The sequence below is a fragment of the Alosa sapidissima genome, chromosome 11 (assembly GCF_018492685.1).
Source record: "Alosa sapidissima isolate fAloSap1 chromosome 11, fAloSap1.pri, whole genome shotgun sequence".
In the NCBI taxonomy this organism is placed as follows: Eukaryota; Metazoa; Chordata; class Actinopteri; order Clupeiformes; family Clupeidae; genus Alosa; species Alosa sapidissima.
The window spans coordinates 25711131-25733970 of record NC_055967.1 but is presented as its reverse complement, the minus strand read 5'-3'; the positions used below and the strand labels follow the sequence as shown (position 1 = coordinate 25733970).

At 41.0% G+C, this 22840-nt stretch overlaps 2 protein-coding genes across 2 annotated transcripts in view; one reads left to right on the top strand and one right to left on the bottom strand.

Moving 5' to 3' along the window:
• cspg4 (chondroitin sulfate proteoglycan 4) overlaps positions 1 to 4265 on the top strand; it is a 39555-nt gene extending 35290 nt beyond the window's left edge. Inside the window, exon 10 of the mRNA XM_042110850.1 lies at positions 15 to 4265. Within this exon, the coding sequence (XP_041966784.1) occupies positions 15 to 1834 (1820 nt within the window). The 3' untranslated portion in view covers positions 1835 to 4265. The remainder of the gene's footprint in view (positions 1 to 14) is intronic.
• A 16720-nt stretch (positions 4266 to 20985) lies between these two features.
• Positions 20986 to 22840, bottom strand: part of snx33 (sorting nexin 33) — a 12480-nt gene continuing 10625 nt past the window's right edge. Inside the window, exon 2 of the mRNA XM_042109483.1 lies at positions 20986 to 22840. This exon is cut by the window's right edge and continues 482 nt beyond it. The gene's annotated coding sequence lies outside the window, so the exon portion shown is untranslated.

The following is a 22840-nucleotide window of genomic DNA, read 5'->3' as shown; positions in this document are numbered from 1 at the left end:
TATTGTGTTTCCAGGTTTAGATGTAGTCCAAGGCCAGAGTAGGGTCATAGACAGATCCCGATTGGATGCCTCCAACCTGCTGGCCAGCCTTCCCGAGTCCGAGCACGACACCCAGGATGTGTTGTACAAAGTGAAGGAGTTCCCGACTCATGGCCGGCTCAAACTGGCCGGTGTGGACATCACACAAGACACCCCGTACTTTCACCAGGAGGACGTGGACAGCGATGCTCTAGAGTATCAGCACGATGACTCTGGCGCCCCCTCTGACAGCTTCTCCTTCCGTGCCTGGCTCAACCCCCACGGGAGGGGCCCCTCTAGCCCACAGCCGTCCGCTCTGGTTATGGAGGAGATCTTCCGCCTGAACGTCCGACCACGCGACTCCAGCCCCCCGGAGCTCGTCAGCCTGGACCTGCTGTTGGAGGTTCTACAGGGTTCCACTGAGGTCCTCTCCAAGCAGTACCTCAACACCATCGATGAGGACAGCACCCCTGATGAGGTGCGCTTCAAGGTCCTGAAAAGCCCCGCCAACGGCCAGCTCATCAACACAGACACCAACCAACAAATCAAGGAGTTCACCCAGGAGGACATTAATGCTGAACGAGTGGCATTTGTAAGTGACGGGAGCCTCTCACAAGGTTTTATGGAGTTCACCGTCACAGATGGAAAGCATCACACCGCACCATACACGCTCCATATTGGCATTCTGGCCCACACACTGGTGCTGACCAAGCCCCAGGAGATCTATGTGTTGCAGGGAGATGATCAAACCCCCATCACTGACTCCATGCTGAGGGCCAGTACTGGCGGGCCCATTGAGGAGGAAGTCCTCTACAAAATCACCAGCACACCTAAGTATGCTGCCTTGATGGTGGACAGGCAAACAACCCATGCCTTCACTCAAAAGCAAATCAGTGAGGGTCGGGTGAGTGTACGGTTTGTGACATCTACGTCACCACGGGACAGCATTCTCTTCCTGGCACGGAGCAGAGCTGCCAACGTTTCTTCTGTGCTGAACATCACAGTGAAACCACTGGCGAAGATAGCAAAGGATCCTCTTCTTCCCAGGGGCGCTACTGTCCTGGTTGATGGGCAGCTGCTGGACGCCACTCCACTTGCCAACAAGGCAAAGACCCTCCCAACATTTACGGTCATCCAGAAGCCAAAGTCAGCACGGTTTGTCAGAATGAAAGGAGAGGGGGAGGGCAAGCCTGTGGACACGTTCACTCAAAAGGATTTGGACGACGGACTCGTTGCCCTGGAGATCTTGAACAACACCGGCAAACAGGCAGATGCTGATGCGAAGGATGAGGCCCGCTTGCTTCTTAAAGCTCATGGGGTCCCGCCTGCTGAGTGTGTCCTGCTGTTCACTACTGCCCTCTACAGTCCCAAAGGTGTATATGGAGCAACAGTTGTAAAAACCCCAACATTACCAGAAAAGAATGGTGTATCCCCAGGGCGGCGGGGAAACTGGCCTTATGGGGCGGGCCAAACTACAGCCTCCCCAAATCCAGGGTCACGCAAGACCCCAATGGTGTCCCGGCGGGGCAACCTGTGGTCAATCCTCATACCAATATTGATCATCCTCCTGCTTCTGATTCTAGCCGCTGTTCTGGCGTACTATCTGGTGCGCAGGAACAAGACGGGAAAGCACAACGTCCAGACGGTTGCCACCAAGCCCAAAAACGGTGAAGTCAGTCAGGAGACATTTAGGAAAACAGATCCAGCCAATAACATTCCCATGTCCAGCATGGACGGAAAGGAGGCCGATCCTGAATTGCTGCAGCACTGCCGGACAACAAACCCTGCCCTGAAAAAAAATCAGTACTGGGTATGAGAGTTCACCATGAATAAACAAATTGTACTGCTCAGTACACTCACTGTTGAGCCTGGCATAGGGCTTGTTGAATCTCCTCCACCAGCCATTTGAAATGACATTTGCTAAAGCAGTTTGCCAGATGATAGATCATATTTGCTCTTTATCTGAAAACGAAAAAGGAAAAATCTGCAGCTGTCTATTCTCAGGTTGTTGGCATGCTGCAGAATTCCACAAGACTTAAAAGAAAGAAGGCAAAGTAAAGCTACATGCAAGTTTTGTTTGATTTTACTCTATTTATTGTAGGACATGTCGGACATAAACACATGTTGTGTTTGAAACTCTCTTTAGGTTTGTTCCTACAATGAACTATCCAAATGTGCTCTTTTAGTATTATCTTGTTTTAAAGCTCTACAAGCATATTTTAGTATTAGTTCTAAATTGCTAAAGTATATATGTGTACAGAAATCAAATTCACATTTAATATTTGAATTAACTCCTATATATATGAAATGGGCACGGTGCCATTTTAGTGCTTTTTTGTTTTATTTTTCTACAAATGTACAATATTTGCTTTGTCTTGCGATATGACTTTTGTATCCTTAGGCTATGGGTGGTAGTATTGCCAACACAACTGAAATTCTCGCTTACATTCACTGGACTGACTGATGGCACTGAAGAAATATCTGCAGAGTATGCGATTGCAAATCACAGACAGGAAGTCCTTCTCCAGTGGCGGCTGGTAATCCATCCCAAAGGGCTGGCAGGAAGTTGTGAGGTCAATTTGAACTGGGCCCGATTTTCCAGAGTGGCGATGAAGTATTACTCGTTACTGCTTGCTTTGGGGAGAACATTTTCCATGATAGATCAGCTGCTGTATAATATCCATATCTCTCCCAATTTTAAACATAATGTTGCTCTTACTGATACTTTCTTTTAGAAGTCTAGATTAACGAATAACTGAATATTTATGTTAGTGCTTAGCTTTAACCAATAACCCAGTCTTTAGTGTTAACATCTAAATTGCCCTTTAATCTGTCATCTTTGCTATAACCTGTGGAGACATTAAAAAAAGCTTTGTTTAACCTAGCCGAAAACTTTTAAAAAGTGTATGCACTCCTCATATGTCCTGGAATTGATACTGATAGCCATGTGGGGGTAACAAATTGTGTGTGCTAAAAATATAATCTCATGAATATATATGTAAGCTACTGTATATATACATATACCATAAAGTTTCCTGAGTTGTTGTAACAGGTTTATCAGTCAGAATGCCATTTAACACTATGTGTATGTCACTAAGAGTCAATATAGTTATTTGAAATGAAATAGCACCAGTATAGCCTTAATAAAATGTCAGGGTTGGTCACCGGCCAAAAATAAAATATCCCAGAGTCAGGGTTGGTCACCGCCAAAAATAAAATATCCCAGAGTCACACATGTTGAATAAGCAGCATCTGTTTCATGTAACTTTCAAAAACAGGTTTTGTTTCTATCTTTTGAAATGTGCGGAGTGACTTTGATTTGGCACAGCTGACCGAAATCAACAGAATTACTTTCTTACTTTGTCCTCTCTTTTTTTAATGAAACTGTTTAATTCAGATGTAAAAAAGAAAAGACATTTTAATGTTTTTGATATCTTCACATTCCTTTGTTATGCTTTATTCTGAAATGTAATATGTTCTATGAGTACAGTGTACAAAACATGATGAAACGTAAAAGTAAAATGAATAACATTTCCTGTGTTTCAAGGAAATCTTCCCTATCATGTTAAGGTAGCATAGTTGGCTTGTGCTATTCACTGTACTGTTCTTAGGTATTACAATAATGTTGGTATTATCATTGTAAATCAGATGGATTTAAAGATGTCACTATCCCCATCTGATTGTAAGACACATAAACATTCCCTTATCGTCAGATGCATGCATTTGCCATTGAGAATGTTTCCATATGAGTATTTATATATTTTTGACTATTTTGGATCAAACCAGACTGAGATATCTCAGGAAATGTGTGTGTGTTTTATCTGCGGTGCGTGATAATTCAACTACATTATTCAAAGGCTAAGAGATAGCTCAGGAAATCAAAAGTTTGTGTCTTTTGTGTGTACCAATGGGAGTTGGATTTTTTATGTTTTAAAATAAATGGTTATTGATTTCTTGCATTTGTCAATATGTTTGTGTTAACTGCATCAGTATGTGTGCTACAAACAAAAACCCTTTGAATGATCTGTATCCTAAAGCATACTCCTAAAATTTAATTTTTACTTTCAACTTTTTGATCACATGGGGGACATTGCCAATGACTTTTCATCAACAGTTATTTATTTTTCTACCTTGTATGGCAGTGAGGAAAATGTGATCTATGTTGAAATTGTAACCCACAAGCTGCCTTGAAAATGTTTGTTACCCAAGCCTGGAAAATAGACAATAAAGTCCAAATACTAAATTCAGAAATATAATGTTTTAATTCTGTTAATGCTTTTTGTATATTTTTATATTCAGCACATTAAAGAAGTTACGAAGTTAATAATATTTACACTACACTAAGATATTAAAATGTTTTTAGTGCTTTAGAGTTCCTTTATTTGTAAACTGATTTGTGATTGTAAGCAAACCCCTCATCTATCCCTGAGGCGGTCGTAGTGTATAGTGGTTAAGGAGCTGGGCTAGCGTACAGTAGCCTGAAAGTTGTGGGTTCAATTCCTGGCTTCCACCGCTGTGCCCTTGGGCAAGGCACTTAACCCCAAGTTGCTCCAGGGACAATGTGATCCCTTGTAATATGATAGTTGACATTTGTAAGTCACTTTGGACAACAGTGTGTCTGCTAAATGAATAAATGTAATTTAATGAATCTAAGCACAAATGTACTTAACAATCATTTGAAATATCTCTGTTCCAGGGGGGCACTGACTGATTAACTAATTGTTTAAAACTTGAAATCATTACATATTTTAAGTTTCTCAATCAATAAAGAATTAGATTTACACAGTGGGGAAACAATCTCTAGCGCTTGGAGAGGAGTCTTGCATCATACATTTTCTACCAGCAGGTGGCGCATTGCGGCATATAATTGGCTTTACAGACATGAACCAACTATTAGTCGACATTTAACAAGCCCCTCAACTGCAGTCATACTTTCCAACCAGCAGCCTATTCCTTCATTGCACCTTTCAGTCTTTTTTAAACCTTGTCGTCATTCTTACCTCAGTTCTCAACATATGTTCATAGCTTACGCCCTGGCCTTGGTGTTTCACAACTCGAGGAAGCCCGTCCTTGTCAACTTACATTGTAAATGCATTTGAAATCTATTTTCACTTGAAACAGTGTGTTAAAGTCCATCTTTGTCATTTTTTTCACGTCACAACAGTTCTTGACTTTTTTTCCCAATAACTGTAGAAAGACCTTTATTTAATATGAACATCAGTTTCTCAACTGCAGTAAAAAGGAACATTTAATGTGGAATTTCACTGAACTAAAAAAAAGAAATCAGTCATGATGAGATACAAAGAGAAAGAAACTTGCTACTTAAGTGGAAGAAACAAGTTGAATCAAATCCAGCAACACATCTTCCACTATAGTAAATCAATTTAACAACTGTGGCTTTCTCAGGGGGCCTGTACCGTTTCTTGGAAAGGCTGATTAAGTTTTTTGGGATGGTGATGGTAAGTTTTTAGCTTATTCAACTAGATGTTATAATGTTTTTGTCTGAAACCATATTCATGTTCAATCCAGAAATATAAAGCTATGAGATCTGTTGAGATGTCAAACATTTAACAAACTGTTAAATTAATTAGCCCTACAAACATGTATCAAATCATGTAGGCCTACTTGTCTCTCAACTCAATAATGTGTCTGAATATTTCCCAGACATTTTGATGTGCTTCACTGAGATATTGATGCAGAAAAAATCACTGGTTCACTCACTATTTTGTAGAGGAATGGAAAGTAAAAATTCTCATATTAACACATTTTCACTGTCAAACTGTCAAATATCAATGATATGGGATGAGTCGCATTGCACCTTAACGATAATGGGAAGTCTTTGACTTGAATTCTACCTTAAAGCCACTTGTCGAGACTTCCTGTAATCCATTTCCTGTCTTACCTTACCACAGCTGTAAACATGTCCTGAAAGTAGGCTGATTTTAGTGTTTGGTTTCGCTGGAAAGACAAACATTCCAAAATACACACACAAGCACATGCACACACACACACACACACACACACACACACACACACACACAACACACACACACACACACTGCTTGTTATCAAAGATCTTAGGAATAAGTTGACGCAGGCCTTCGTGTCTGAAAGTGTTTGATTGCATTTGTTGTCAGTCATGCAGAACACACCAACAGTGGCTGGCAGAGGGCAGAGTCTCTTCTCTCAACCTACCCCCCTGAACTGCTTCCACAAGTAATATTGGCATTAGCTTCTCATAACAGAGTAAGCCCACCATTGTTTTCTCTGGCTTTGTGACTCAGCCCGTTTATTTATCAAGGATGTGTACCGTGTTTACCTTTCTCTGAAGTTTGTTATCTGGATATCGTCACAAAATTGTTTTTAAAGAGAATTGCTACCAGCCACATGGGTTGTACCAAGCCTCGAGGCCCAAATGACGTTGGCCTCGGTCACCTGAGGTGAAGTGGCTCAGTGAAGGCAGACAGCCCTAGCCTTCGGTTAGTTGGAAACTGGCAGGTACCAGTAGTGGCTTGACCTAACATTAGATTTACTGGGACAATGTAGGTTACAGACGCGCAAAACGAACTGTGCTGTGGTGGTGCTATCATTCAAGATGAAAGCTGTGCCATGTGTTTGTAGGCGATTTGTCAAAACTGTCTGGTGCAGGGGCGGGGTCCCTGTATTCTGTATCATCTGACTAGTAAACATGTATGCTCTGTAATAATGGTGGCCTCAACTTGTCTAACAAATGATCTATTATATTTTAAGTTATTTATTTTTCATAGGTGCTAATCCTGCTCTGCCCTATACCATTTGTGTTAAGAGGAACATGTAAAGTGATCTTACCTTCAAAGGCCTGAGAGATGTTATTCTTTTGCCTCATACAAGAGTGGAGAGACTTGTAGGCTGTAGGCTACCACGTTAAACTGTTTATCACAGTGGACGCCAATTATCTTGGCGAAAATGCGTTGAGGCGTCTACATTTCTCTACAAATAGCCTAGGCTATTTGGAACTAGATGTACCGCATAGCGGTACAAAATATGACCGCCGCTCAGTCCTGTACATCGGTTCCGCGAAAATAAATCACACTTCAATTTGTCTCCATATTTTACTCCATCCCCCACTCTTGAAACTTTTGTGTATGCTTGTTTGGCATGCCTGAGTGTGTGTGTGCGGCTGCACAGAAAGTAGCCTACTGGTGCTGAAAAGGTGAATAGATTGTAGAATAGCCAAAGAAGATGTAGCATTGTTATAAAACCTTTAAAATCTCTAAACAATCACAAGTAGGGCAGTTAATCACAGTTCATCCATTGCAACTGGATTGATGAAAGGTCACTTACACCTGTAGGCTACATTGTATTTGGGAAAAGCAAAAGGTATCAGCATAATGTTATTTATTTATTTATTTATTTATTTATTTTTTGTGTATTTATAAACAAAAACATCTCTGTCAGTTCCATGCCGTTTTCAACAGCTATCAAAAACAAAGGTCATTTTTGGATGGATGGATTTTTTGTGAATGTTTCTTCTTCTACATAAGATTTTAGTCATCTTTAGTTCATGTAATACTTTATTGTCAATGCACAAATTAAGTAACAGTAGTCTGAAACGTTATTGTTAATGCACAAATTAAGTAACAGTAGCCTAGTCTGAAACGAAATGCTGTTTTACATCTAACCAGTGGTGCAAATAACTGACATGTCCAAATGGGCCTTGATGAAATGCGTCGCTAGACTGTTCATACACATTTTAACGGGCCAAAGTTGAAGAGCTTTTGTCCGTTATTGTTCGTGCAAATATAGGCTGATTCATATTCCCTTGCATTGTGTAACTGAGGTCCATGACTAGTCTGGCTTTCATCAGACCAAGCTCAATCTTTTAAGAAATCAAAAAATAAATAGCGGGCAGATCAGGCTGGGTTCACCCAGCCTAGTTCATAGGCACCCGATATTGTTTAATTTTCCGATTGAGATATACACGCTCTGGCTATTCTAAATGCAAAAATGCATCAGGGAGTTATGACAAAACGGTAACTAACAAACTAGATCCTAATAGAAAGCTGTTAGCTTCCCTAAACTACAGGTAGGATTATAAGGTAGGCCTATTTACAACATAAATTGTCAATAGGCTATGCTGGCGACACAAATAAAATCTCCTTTGGAAACCAATGGCTTACGCCTTACAGTATCAAGCGGACTTAAACTGCCATATCGTGGCGAAAAATTGTAATAACATTCAAGCAGCTCCATGAGTCAAGGAAAGCGCGAATGAAGTAGCCACTTCTAGATGGGACCCACTACACAGTAGCTTAAGGTGTGTTGCTAAAGCAGCCATAATGAAATGAAGGTGTCATTGTTTGGATACTTCACACACACGTGCTTTTTAATTTCACAAGACTACAACTACCAAGCTGTAATCAAAGCACATCGATTCCCCTCTCACACCATGCACGCACTTAAAACAAAATAAACAGGCGTCTCAGTCTCACGCATGTATAGGCAAAACTGTATCAGACCGGTGTAACGTTGGTAAATCTTCCATTGCACAGAATGATTTTGTAGCACGTGCAATAAATGACAGTCGAAAGATACAAACAGTGCTGCTATCAATTTGCTTGGTATAACCGCATTTATAGTTTTCTACAAATGCAATCAATCAAATGCCTCCATCACTCAACTAACGCTAACGGTAACATTACCTAGGTCCTTATTGATATTACAAGATTAACGTACCTGCAGTAAAAACCAAGCATGTCCGATAAACATCCTCAGATTTATTTCGGCTTCAAGAAGAAATGGGAATTACACTTCATGTGAACATCGTCCTATCCTTATTAGATGTCCGCTGCGGTAAATTACAGTCCTTGTAGGAAGCGTCCATTGTTTTTGCCAACCCACTTTTAACTTCCAACAAAATTACGTCTCACTGCAACGATGCGCCATCTAGTGGACAAACGACTACTTATCGCCAATACTGAAAATGCAGCCATGATGATGATGATGAATATTTATTTTGGCTTTCTTTTAATCCTACTGAATTTGTAATTATGTATCGGCCGTTCTAATACCGATAGTATGTGGGTGCCTGTGTGTGTGCATGTGTGCACCGCCATTTACAGGCCAATGAGTGTACAGTCACTAAATGTACACATAACCTAATTTTTTTAGACCCCCCCATGGATGAAATTCTATGAAACTTGGCATACCCCCAGAGAATGCCAGGTCAATCATACACATACAATTTGGTGCAGTTCTGAACATCTTAACTGAAGATAGGGGCAATTAAAGCAGAATAATATTGCATTTTAATTTTTTACCGGGGGGTGGGGGTGCAAATCACAAATGAGTGATTATGAGCCAGGTTGATGTGGGCCCTTGAGACCAACATACCATAAAAGATTCTTCATCCTCAGTGCCACGGTTCAGGTAGTTATTTAGGAAAAACTGTTTTTTTTTTTTGCGGTTCGGGGGGCCCAGCCCGGGGGGTGGGGGGGTGGGGCTGGTGGTGGTCCCCGGGGACGAAATGAAATTTTTCCGTAAAAGTCTAGTGGGGCTACATACCCACCAAATTTCATGTACCCCGGTGGTTCGGTGTCCCGGGTATCAATGACCAAAAATTCAGGGAGTAGATGACGGGAAAAATTCTTGAATTATGTGCATGTGTGCGTGTACAAATTTATGTTTATGTGTGTGGGTGTGTGTGTGTGTGTGTATGTGCGTGCTTGTGTGTTTGCCTGCGTATGTGTGTTTGTGCATGTGCATGCATGCGTACATATGTCTACTGTGTGAGTATGTGTCATACGTATGATTACTGTAAATGTATGTGTGTGTGTGTGTATCTGTTTATGCACATGTGTGCACATGGAATGGGTTAACATGACCCCTGGAGGCAAACATACAGAAAAAATTGGTCATCCTAGGCCCTACAGTTCTCAAGATATTCACAGAGAACTGTGTCTGCCCTACCCTCCTTTCGGGGGGTCCAGTCCAGCGGGGGGGCTACAGATCAAAACGAAGAATGACGGTTCCATGCTATCCATGTGGGGGTACATGCCCACCAAGTTTTGTGTACCCCGGTCTTTCAGTGTCCCGGGAATCCTTGTTGGTGTACGTCACTAAATGTACACATAAATTATTTTATTGTAAGGCCCCCCATGAACTAAAGTACACAAAACTTGGCATGCATTCGGAGGGTGTCATAATGATCCTACACTTTTAATTTCGTGCAGTTTTGACCTTGTCAGCCAGAGATATTGTGATGAAAACACCTAATTTTTTGCTTTTTAATTTTTAACTAGGTGGCGCTATACATGAAATAAGTGGTAATGGGATGGGTTGACATGCCCCCTTAAGACCAACATACATAAAAAAGGTGGACCTCCTAGGCCCTACGGTTATCGAGATATTCACAGAAAACTGTCTCCGGCCACCTACAGGCCAGTTGGTGTATAGTAACATAAATTAATTTATTGTGTGGCCCCCCATGAACAGAATTCCACAAAACTTGGCGTGCATACAGAGGGTGTCATAATGATCCTACAATTCCAATTTCGTGCAGTTTTGACTATGTTAGGTCACAGATACCTTCAATTACAACACCTCATTTTTACTTTTTTGTGTTTAACTAGGTGGCGCTATACATGAAATGAGTGGTTATGGAATGGGTTGACATGGCCCCTTGAGGTCAACATACAAAAAAAAATGGTCCTCCTAAACCCTACGGTTTTCGAGATATTCACAGAAAACTGTGTCTGCCCTACCCTCCTTTCGGGGGGTCCAGTCCAGCGGGGGGGCTACAGATCAAAACGAAAAACGATGGTTCCATGCTATCCATATGGGGTTACATGCCCACCAAGTTTCGTGTACCCCTGTCTTTCAGTGTCCCGGGAATCATTGACGGAAATTTGGGCATGCGAAAAAGAAAAAAAAAAAGAAAAAAAGAAAAAATGTATATATGTATCAGGGATAACATATTTTTACGAGATAGTATCTCATAATTACGAGATAATTATGAATGTATATATGTATTAGGGATAAAATATTTTTTCACCAGTGGCTTTCCACCTATCAATTTCACGCAAACCCAGAGGAGAGCAAATTCCCTTGGCATCTTCCCTCTCAGTGCAATTAGTTTTTGAGAAATGTCATCCTTTTGCCTCACAGATAAACGACAGACTTTTATTTTACATAAATCAAGGATTAGACATTTTTAAAATTAGGTTTAGGAAAAAATTGAACATGCGCGCTCACACTATGACTTCACAAAATCTTACTCCAGCCAAACACCCAAGGTTGGTAAGCCTGGCTGAGCTCTGTCAGTGGTGATGGCTCTTTTTGCTGTTTTCTTTACAATGAACGAAAAATGAAGATACTAGTAACATAACCTGGCTCTACAACTTTATCTGTAACTAAAATGTGCTCTAAGCGATGCCACGCGTTTTTTAGGCTAAAACATTTTATGTCACTTACTGCAAACATCACCTAACCAACCGCTAGCTGTCTGTGTCCTGAATACACTGCAAAAATGTGATCTCTGTGGACAGCCCAGACTCCAAAAACAACCTGGGCAAACCTAGCCCATAAAAACATAACAAACTGTTCCAGCAAATCACAGACGAGATGTGCGTTTAGGATAGTTTCAATTGCACAGGAGCAGCACGGGAGTGAGGTGGAGGAAGTAGCGAGCTAGCGCTCTGTTTTGTTTGAAAGTCAACAGAAGTGACGTTACCCAGCATCGCTTAAGTTAGAGCACATTTAATTATGCTCTCTATGCCGGGTACCCCTGTGTGCATACATCAGGTGACAAAATTCAGTTGGACCACTGGTGCATTAAGCTAAATAAACAACCCAATGAACATGCTATGATGCACCAAATCATTGGCTAAGAATCCCAATTATAAATGAGTAAAGCATTATTTACAATGCAAACATTAGTAATGATATTTTTGACATTTTCACCATGATTCGCACAAAAAGATTACCTTATTTAAGATTAATCTTTAAGATGAATCTATTTAGCCCTAATTTAACCCACATTATTGGCATGTCTTTAATATGAATGATCTAAAACAACAATACCACTTGCCATGGCTTTTCTATTTGTTTTAAATGCCATGCCTCCGAGGCAATTTGTTCTAGATGTGACCCAGCTGCTGTAGCACAGTGTTGGGTACAACGTATGTCAGAGGGGCATGTGGTGGGGTCATGAGCGTGGCCAGTTGAACAGTGGCGTAGTGTTCCCAGCAAGAAGAATGGTCCCTTCACTGCGGTGCACCAGACAGTCTACAAGAATGCAAGAGGTTCGGAGATGACACTATACCACGTGGGTTCAACTGTGTCAGCTGCCCCCTTGCAGTCCTCCATACACTAACCATTGTGTGTGTGTGTGTGTGTGTGTGTGTGTGTGTGTGTTTGTGTGTGTGTCAATAGTGGTGGTGCTATGTGTTTAGATGAGACAGCTACGTTTGTCACATTATGGACATGGGCCCCCCTCAGTACAGCTGTTAGAACACTCATGCTCACTCAATTTTTAACCAATTAATTTAACAGGTAACATTTGCAATAAATATCATCTATTATAAAATAGCATTAGGCCTACTCCTGAAAACCTCATAATTGAAATTATCTTTTATTTCCTGCTTCATTCTATCAAAGACTGTTTGGCTTATCAACAACTCAGAAAAATACAAAAACAAAATTCATTAGTCCTCTTTGTGGAAGAACAGTTAGGTGTATAGAATGCTTGACATGTAGAAATACACCCACACCCTTCAGGTCAGTTTAAATGCTTTGTTTTATTTACATAATCCCGTAAGTGCCTCTCATATCCTGACATCATGACTTTGGAGCTCCCCTCATTGGTTGGAAAACAACTGTCATGGAGACCAAGTGTTCATGATGGTCTGTCCTGTTAAGGATGTTTGTCTAGGAAAAAACAGGGCAGCCCAAAGGGGGGGGGGGGGGGGGCTAGGCAAAGGAGGTGAACGACTGAGGCGGCAAGACATTATGGAGGTGGAATCCCCAGCAAGAAACGGTCATCACCGGCGGTATCCTATGGGATGGTGGCCTGCCACTGAATGCATGGTGAGGGGAGAGGTCTAGCGCTCCGAGGCTGGTATGCAGACTGGCTGTGCTGATATTTTCGGAGCGTGCGCTTCTGGAAATGCACTTAGGCTGTCCGCAGCCACTTTTTTGCAACAGCTCAGCCATTCTGAGAGCCGACCCAGACGAGTTACACAATAGGCTTCAAATTTGCACACAAAAAAAGGAAGTGAAATGAGGTAATTTTGCCAAATATGTGAAGAAACACTTCACGGCAACAACAACTGAATTTTGGCTTGTCTGGAAGTTCAATACTTGCTGAGTCACCGATATGAATTTTCCTTTGTAACTGTAATAAATTGTATTCTCTCTCTCTCTCTCTCTCTCTCTCTCTCTCTCTCTCTCTGTGTGTGGGTGTGCATGTGTGCCTGTATGTGTGTGTGTGTGTGTGTATGTGTGTGTGTGTGTGCATGTGCATGTGTGTGGATTGTGTCTATGAAATAACGTGATTTGATTTGATTACTTTCTCCATCCTGAAACATTTAGAACCACAGATGGAGAGAGAATCTGCAAAATAACGTGCTGGAAATGAGATGCCCTGGCACAAAAGCTTGTCGAAGTCACAGCAGAACTAAGACTCATTTTCAGATGTTTTTCCACTCACCCTGCATGTGGCCTCTGATATTCACTGAAAATTCCACCAAATGCGTTCATCAAACAGATCTCTGAAGCTTTTGAAATTGAATACTTAATGAATTGCTTTATTACAAGAGCCACAAATAACAACCTCACACTGCGTGCCAACACCCATAGTACTCAGGTTCACATCTGGCTGGTTCACATTCAGATAGCGACTCAGCTATTTTGGACGTAGCTGAAGTGTGGTAAAGGTAGGCATAGGAACAAAACCGCTAGCCAAGTGTTCAGCAACAGACTAGTAACCCATTATGATTCAAATGTATGTGAGGGCTACCGGTTTAAACCATAGACTGTATATTAAAGGTTTAAACACATTTGGTTTGTACTTAATGTTAGTAAGACTAACTGGATTGTGCCATTTATACTGGGAATTTCCACTGAGATGGAGGAAAATAAGTCCACAACACTGAGACACTACCATTATAAGGAAAGCTCAGGGTTGACATTTCAGTGCTACAAAATGTCTGGTCAGTCCACACCAAGGTGTAAGCTATTCTGATGACAGTAATTTCTCAAGCATGCTATGACAACGGACAGTTCCACAGGATTGCCTGGCTTGGTCCATTATAATGCTAATAGCACTGCCTAGAGGGAAAACTGGATGAGCTGCAGACATAAATGCTCTTTATTGGTGTGTGTACAGTTGAACAAGGCCTGAATCTGATTTGCAGATGGGCCGAGTATAGGTTACAGCTCTGACAAAGATCATATGGAGACATTCATGTTTGTGATGATGGTAGAACTGAAAAAAAGTGACAACATGACAAAACTGAGTGACTTTAACTGTGAGCCTTCTCTCAAAGTGTCTCTCCCGGAGATGGAATGTTGTTTACAGGGGTCAGGCAGAATCCCAGGAATGTTAACGCAGTGTTCTAAGGAAATGGCTGTTGTCTCCAAGGGAAAGACTCACACTTGGCTCTTAGTTCAGAGGGAGGGACAAGATGGAAGAACTGGAGGAGGAGTCACAGCATGAGCTGCTGCCTCCAAAATAGTCCCTTACCTCTCACCTATTAATTTATGCTCTCTATGCATAAATCAGGAACAAGCTCAGGCAAATGAGCATAGCCATAGTTACTGTCATGACTAGATTAGAAAAACTGCTTTCTATAAATGTATATTTTGCTGATTCAGTTCACAGTAAAATGCAGGACTTTAGTGGAGTTCCGTTTAATTATCATGAAACATGATTGCAAGAATACAACAATGAAGATTATTCATTAAAGGGATAATCCACCATTTGGGGAATTTAACTCATTTTCCACCTCCCCTTGAGTTAAACAATTTATTTTTACCTTTCTCCCGTTCATCCAGCCGTTCTCTGAGTCTGGCGATACCAGTTTTAGCTTCAGCCTAGCATAGATCATTGAATCTGATTAGACCATTAGCTTCTCGCCTGCTAGCATCACCTTTAAAAGTGACTAAGACTTCCGGTAAATTTCCTATTTAAAACTTGTCTCCTCTCAAGTTAGAAAGTGTAATAAGACTAACAGATAATGAAACAGTCACTAACCAATTCGTCTGCTGCAGCTCAACCTTGTTGCTGGAAGTTAGCCCACAGGGACTATTTTCTGGTGCTGCATGATATCATTGTGCTGCAGGCGAGAAGCTAATGGTCAGAGATGGCAAAAGTACTCACTTTCCATACTCAAGTAAAAGTACAAATACTTGTGTTAAAAAATACTCTGGTAAAAGTAGAAGTACTGGTTTAACTTCTTTACTCAAGTAAAAGTAACAAAGTACAGGCTTGGAAATTTACTTAAAGTATAAAAGTAAAGTCTTGTGAATGACAACCATTTTTTATGCAACAGCACCTGGACCACACAAATGTTACCAGAGTGCAAGAGTGCCAGTCTCCAAATCTTCCCATAACCTGTTTGGCCATTTATTGGCTTTCTCCCCCAACATTGCACTGCCTACTTCAGAGGGCAGTGTGTTCTTTTGGACTACCATCAAATGCTGGACATCTTTAGAAAGCTAAGATCCTGTAGTTTCTTAGGAAGCACTGGCACAGAGTTACAGAGCCTAGAATATTGTTTTTTTCTTTCTGCGAGATAACAAGCATCTCTGGACTGCATTTCAGCCCTCTAGGTCACTTGATATGATTTTAGAAACACAATTGAGCCCTAGCACCAGGTCTTGCGAAGCTTTGTGCAAAAGTAGATCAATATAAAATGAAAAATCAGTATTTTAGACCATTATTTGCCAAGGTATGCTCATGCGTTTTGTAATGCCTTATGGAAACTCCTCATAGGACTTTTGGTTACCCAAAATCCATACTGACAATAAAAGTCGGCATTTCTGAGGTTTCTTGTAGACTATTTGGATTGTGTGTCAAGTTCTGATATAGAATGTCTACACAAAATGGAAAAATTACACAAAAGGCTCTATTTTTGCATTTTCTTTGTTGGCCTCATGCGTGTGTATAAGATGGACTATACATCTGCACAACTAATATTGGATAAAACAACATGAATATTTAATTCCTATGGATTCCTGTGAATATTTCAAGACCAGGAATGTAGTGGTAAAATAAGAGGTGGGTAAACTATGAATTCTGTGATCACAGTAAGGCATCAGATTTTTAGATGTTTGATGATGCGGTTATTGTCAAATGTTTATAACAATACAACTGCCATTAAGTGGTTCATAGAGTGTTGATGAGTGTACATTGTTATTGTGGATAGTACAGTGTGATTTTTAAATGCTAACATTTGTAATTGGTGAATAAACTCTTTTGAGAGGTGGATAAATTCTAATAAGAGGTGGAGAAACTATTTCTGAAATTTCAGTGGTGGGTAAACTGCGTTTAGTCTGCTTGCGTTTAGCGGCCTCCACTAGACTTCATCCCTGTTCAAGACCCAAGGCTGCATCTAGCCTACTTATTGCTAAGGATGTAGGCTACACTGCAGCTAGAAGTTAGGGAAGCACCAAAGGCGAGGAGATGAGGAGGGCATTAGGCTACTGATTAAATTTAATTGAGACATACTACTATGTGCTAACGTTAACGTTACTGCCATCAAGCTGCAATGATTTGCCGCGAATGAATGCCGCCCAAATCGAGTCATCTTGTAGTGGTGCGTCAAGTGCAACGTAGCCTATATTCCGATCCGCTATTGATGACACGAAAAATAATAACGGGAGGTTGAAATTATTTGAAACTAAAGTAATGAGTCAGTTTTGTAAAATGTAAGGAGTACAAAGTATCGATATTCGTGTTAAAATGTAAGGAGTAAAAGTAAAAAGTCAACTCAAAAATAAACAGTAAAGTAAAGTAAAAATATCTGAAAAATCTACTTGAGAACAGTAACGAAGTATTTGTACTTAGTTACTTCCCATCTCTGCTAATGGTCTAATCAGATCTATGCTAGGCTGGAGCTAAAACTGATATCGCCAGTCTCAGAGAATGGTGGAATGAACTGGAGAAAGGTAAAAATCAATTGTTTAAAGGGATATTCCACCATTTGGGGAATTACACACATTTTCCACTTCCCCTTGAGTTAAGAAATGACCTTTTCACTTTTGAGATCAACCATCGACTTGCATCAATTGGTTGTTGACACTCTGTGACCAGGTTTGTATTGCATGACATAGCCTACCATGTGTAACATATTCTATGAAGAATTATATTCCATTCCATTCCAACACACTCCATTGCAGCGCAAGTATGATTACAAAGCAAACATCCAATCAAAAGGCCTCATTTCATGCTCCAAGAAAAGTATTTGGCCACCCTTGAGGCTCAGGGGCACTTTGACGTCCCATGTCTCATCTTAACATTTTACAGCAATCCCTGTCTCTTCCTGAAACACACAGTACTTGGCGTCATGCCAGCATCCACATCTTAAGGATTTTGCAACACTGTTTTTTTTTTTCTTTTTGAGGCAGCAGGCCTTCACAATGTGTGTCTCTGCCTCTCAAGCCAATTAATTTTCAGCAGATGTGCAGTTATGAGAAAAACTGGGCTTTGTAAAAAACCTGAACAGTGCGTGCCCACATTGTTTGTAAGTGTATTTAATAAGAAGAACACAATGCTCAAAACAAGCAAACAAAGCTATGTCAACAAACTGCTATGTGTGCTGAGAAACAAAACAGGTTTCTACTGCTGGAGCTTTATCTATAGGGAGGTTCAAGCTCTACTGATGGCAACAGAACATCTAATAGCAATTATCCTTGCTATGGATTGCCAGCTCATGTTTCTGAGCATACCTCTGAGATATTTCATGTGGACTGGTCATATTTTCCATGGGCTCTGTAGATCATAAGGACATGTAGTTGCTCAGTGTTTATGTTTTTTTACTTTTTATATGAAAAACAAGAAGTCTTTATGTATAAGGGGCAATGTAATGACTTAGGGGCATATATTACAGTTTACTTTGAAGAGTAGTCACATTGGGTTTTTAGGTAAAATGCATATGTAATGAAAAAGCAAAACTATAAGTCAAAAAGGAAATCCTAGATTCAAAAACAGCTTCTGTGAGTATATTTTCAATGTTATTGGTAAGGAATAGAATGGGAATGTGATGAAATGTCACAATAAGAGCCATAGTACATCCATATAGATTTCACATCAGGACATAAACCATGTCAGAAGATACACAGCTGGTGTAACTGCAGCTTCTACACTAAAGCTACATCTACACTAGTTTATATATTATTTTATTATAATCACCATGACACACAACCACCAGCCAATACCATGTGTTATACATCAAGAGACAAAAACATTTATAATGTAGATCTGAAACTGTGCCGGACAGCACAGCAATGATGTCATTAGATTGTGACCAGAAGAGTCCAATGGGAAATTATTAACTTGTCAGAGCTCCTGCTTGATGCACACCATAAACGGACAAATTCTGACTCCTCCGACTTTTCCACACGAATGCTGAAGCAATGCACACAAACCACTGGAATTTCACTGTGTTTTCCCAGCAAACGCGGTAGTGGGGAGGGTGGGTGGGGGTGAGAGGGGAGAGCTAAGTTTGGCAGCGTCGTCTCCTGGTACTGGGGACCAAGTGCCACGCCCACCGGGCAATGACCACTCACTCTGAGAATGCTGCACTGCAAGGCTTGCTTAATTGAGTACATCTGGAGTCAGTGACTGTGACTGTCCTTCACAAAATAGACGTGGGTCAGTTACTGCCTCTGTCTGGCCTGCGTCCTGTATTCCTTTCCACAGTTCCAGAGCCCCCACAGTTCCTAGCCTTTAGCGTCCTTAGCCTCCATGGCAATTTTTAAGATATACAGTATATATTTTGTAATCCTGTTTATCTGTATGCATCTATGTGTACTAAACCAGAGCTTGCATTGACATTGAGATTAGTTCAAGTAGAGTTTTTTGTTTTCTTTCTTTAATAGGCCTACTGATTTTTAATCTTGACTTGCTCTTAATTTACTCTAAATGTCTGAGCTTTATATAACTCATAACGGGTTGTCACATTTTGCCCATGTTTAAGATTACATGTGAAACCCAGGCATCATCTTCAGCTCACTGCCCTGGGTATTTGAGTAAATTCCCATAAAATAAATACATTTAAGTTGTACCATAACCCTATTACTCTTATCCCTGTTGTCTTTTATGTGGTGGGGTGTTGAACTTGTGTGTGTTTTGTATTGTAAGCAGCTGTATGTAGCACTGTATGCCCAAGACAAATTTCCCTTCTGGGACAATAAAGTTCATCTAATCTAATCTAATCTAACCATTTTATATCAATAAATCTGTTATGTTGCCTTCTCTGATCCCACTGCTTTGTACCAACACATTGACAAGACAGATAGTTTATTGTGTCTTATTTGACTTTAGTGACTTTGATATTTGAATTATGCATCTTTTCAATCAATTGCAGAAGTGCAAGACCAGCATCCATATTTCACCTAAGATGTGGTGTGTTGAGTGTGTACAATGTTGTCACTGTACATGTATATGCAGCAGGCAGGGAGGAGGTGCCTTTATCCTTCTGATGTGACAGCAGCGCTGTGTACCGCCACGGATTCCAGGCCAGGGATTAAGGAACATGCTGCGAGAAGAGAAGGCCATCTGTTCTGTTTGTTTTCTTTTGCTGCAAAAAAGAAGCCCCTACTCACTTCATCCCACCCCACCCCTGTAGTCACCACTCGACATTCCAGGAACCCAGCAGTTCTCTGGAGACTGACCTGATAACATGACCTGGATGCAACCTAGTTTGCTTTTATCATTCTATGGAAAAGAGAGGGTGATAGCACAAAGGAGCACACCCTTGTGATCAATGGCAAAGGCCTGGGACAGGAATAAAATAATACAGGAATGTCATTGTTTACGTTTAGCCTTCATGGAATTAGCCATGCCACAAATGTTTGTGCATATGCAGCGAGTAAGTTAACGTAAAGAATAACATCTTTTTAGCCTTATTTTAGCGATTTGGGTGGAGACATTTATACAGTTCAATTTAGATTTAAACATTCGCCTGATGTATTAATTTCCATTCATTTGAGTTGGAACCAAAATCCAAAATAACTGTCTGGAGGTGCTACCAAGATGTCCGCAGAGTGGCTAGACTTGTCTGAAAGGACTTTGCCTGTACCTAAAGTTCTTACCATCTTACCACCAGAAACAGTGTCCTATATATTTAATACATCCCACAGAAGCCTCTGTTTGATTTGAAAAGACCTGATTTCTGCACACTTCCCAGCATGCTGTGCCTTTTATGGACATCTGTTGGCACTTTCAGCCCTAACAGGTTTACCATGCATACATCCAGAGACACACACACAGAAGAAGAAAAAAGCTGGGGTCAATCAGATTGCCTACTCCAGGAGAAAAGTGCTGCCACTGCATCTGTTTACAAGATGGTTGACAGGTAAAGGCAACTGTAACTTTGGTCACATCTCCAAGCCTGTTCTGTGAATGAATAGCGTGACTAGCCTATATGCCTATAGCCCACAAATGATGCATAATTAAGGTGTCCTGTGCTGGACCATCCATCTCCATTAGATTCAGCTCACTAAAGGTCAGTTCCATATTATTGATGTAGCCACAAGGCTAATTGAATTTAAACCAGTAGAGATTTTGAGTCAACAGGACGTAGCACTGATATGAATTGGATGGATGTTCTTACTTCCTCCCCTATTTCCATCAATACAGTTAAATAATGTTTCAGCGAGAGGATGAGCTGCCATCTCATGTATTGTGAGCATTACTGTATACAATGCTAAGCAACAGACAGGGTGTATACCCAGGTGTAGCTCTATTAATCAACAAAACAGCAATAGATTTATAACAATTTAATCTTTATTAAGACATCATGAGTTCTCCTTTAGTGACATTATGAAACTACTGGAAATTTAAGACATTGTTTTATTTCACTCTCGTTCCATCAGGAACCAGTTCACAAGTTCACAAAGCCCCACACGTCCTCAGAGGTCCCTCAGAGTCATGCGTGTGAGATCTGCAGTCCCTTCACTTGTGATATGTCTCAGATCGTTAAGTCATGATGACCACAGCAACTCAGGCTCTTCTGTGCCAGAGGATTCTGAGAGAACTGCGGTCATATGACTCGAACAGGCAGTCCTCGGCATTCCACAGTTCCCTGCAGCCTCTCCAAGCGCTGCCTCCCTTGCGTCCATTTCTAGGCAACTGTCTACTAAACTACTGCAATACTGTCTATAAAGTTTGTGTTTGTTTGGACTAGCCAAAGATGGTAGCCTGGGGGGGGGGGGGGGGGGGGTTGAGCGCTGACTCTTTGCTTTGTCTTAATGTAACACAAGTACCATTTTTGGCATCAAGTACAAACTGACAATGCTTTGGTCTGTGAACAATAGAATAGAATAAAGGTGTCCCAGGAGACAACTACATTCCAGCAACGGCATATACTTCCCACAAAAAAGGTCAAACAAATAGTTCTGGAGAAACAGCCACAGGGGCAGCATGCAGCCCTGACTCAGTCCTACAGTCATACATCTACTGGACACAAACCACTAAGTCTATATAGAGCCTGAGGTAAAAGCAATCTCCAGAGCTGATGCCTTTTGAGTGATTGGGTGGTTTCAAATTACGGAGTGAAGAATCAACACGTGTACAGGGTTGTCATGCTCGCTGTGTCTAGCATGTGTACTCATTCTCCCACCTCAAACTTAAAACTGACACAATTTGTTGGCTTTAGAGGTCATCCAAATTTGTAATCTAAAATTAAATGTGTGTTCAACACTGCTGCTTATACCCCAGATTCCCAGTGCTCTGTAGAGCACAGACACACACACACACACACACACACACACACACACACCACAAAGAAACCAGGCATTTAATCCATCATCACAGATTTTGACGAGAACAATATTGTTAGGACTTTGGCTATCATCAGACACACAGTGTGCTACAACATAAACCCAAGTCTATCTTTGATCACATAAAGCCTAGCGACACAGTTCTTGCTCATATCAAGTATTGTCAATCAGTGTAGTGTTTGACTATGTTTCTCAACAGGATGAAAATTGCAAATATAAGCAAAAGAATTGCCTCACAGACACAAACATCCACGTTACCAGAAGCCTGAGGCCTTTACACTACAGCTGGAGGAATATAACAGTTCTACACAAGAGAGCAGAGACAAGAAAGGACCAGCTTTGTTTAAACCAACTAAAGTAAAACCAAGAACTGTGCCATCTCTTGCCACAGGCACTTGTTGGGACCACTAAATGATGCAAGTAAGAGGGTAATTCCCTTTATGCATTGCCATTTATAAAGCTGTAAAGATGCTAGGATGCAGTGCTGGCTTGGAGGAGAGGCTACCTACCCCAAGCACCTAGTGCCATGACCTGAGTGGGTTTGGTCAACACCAGCCTAGCAAAACCACTGAAATTCATACTGACAAAATGTATGTTATTTAATGTGTTAAGACATTTAAATAAGATACGTTGTAGCCATATAAAACTCTTTTTATGGTCACAAGATACAATTGAAATACTCTCAATCGAAGGCAGAAGTACATACGTTCCTGGTAATGTAAAAAGGTTGGCTGTAGACTCAGCCAAGAAAGTGACTTTGAAAGTGCACAGGCTGGCATGACCAGCTTTAAGACTCGCTGTTAAATCCTGAAACAGCTGTCAGTTTGTAACAGGCGTT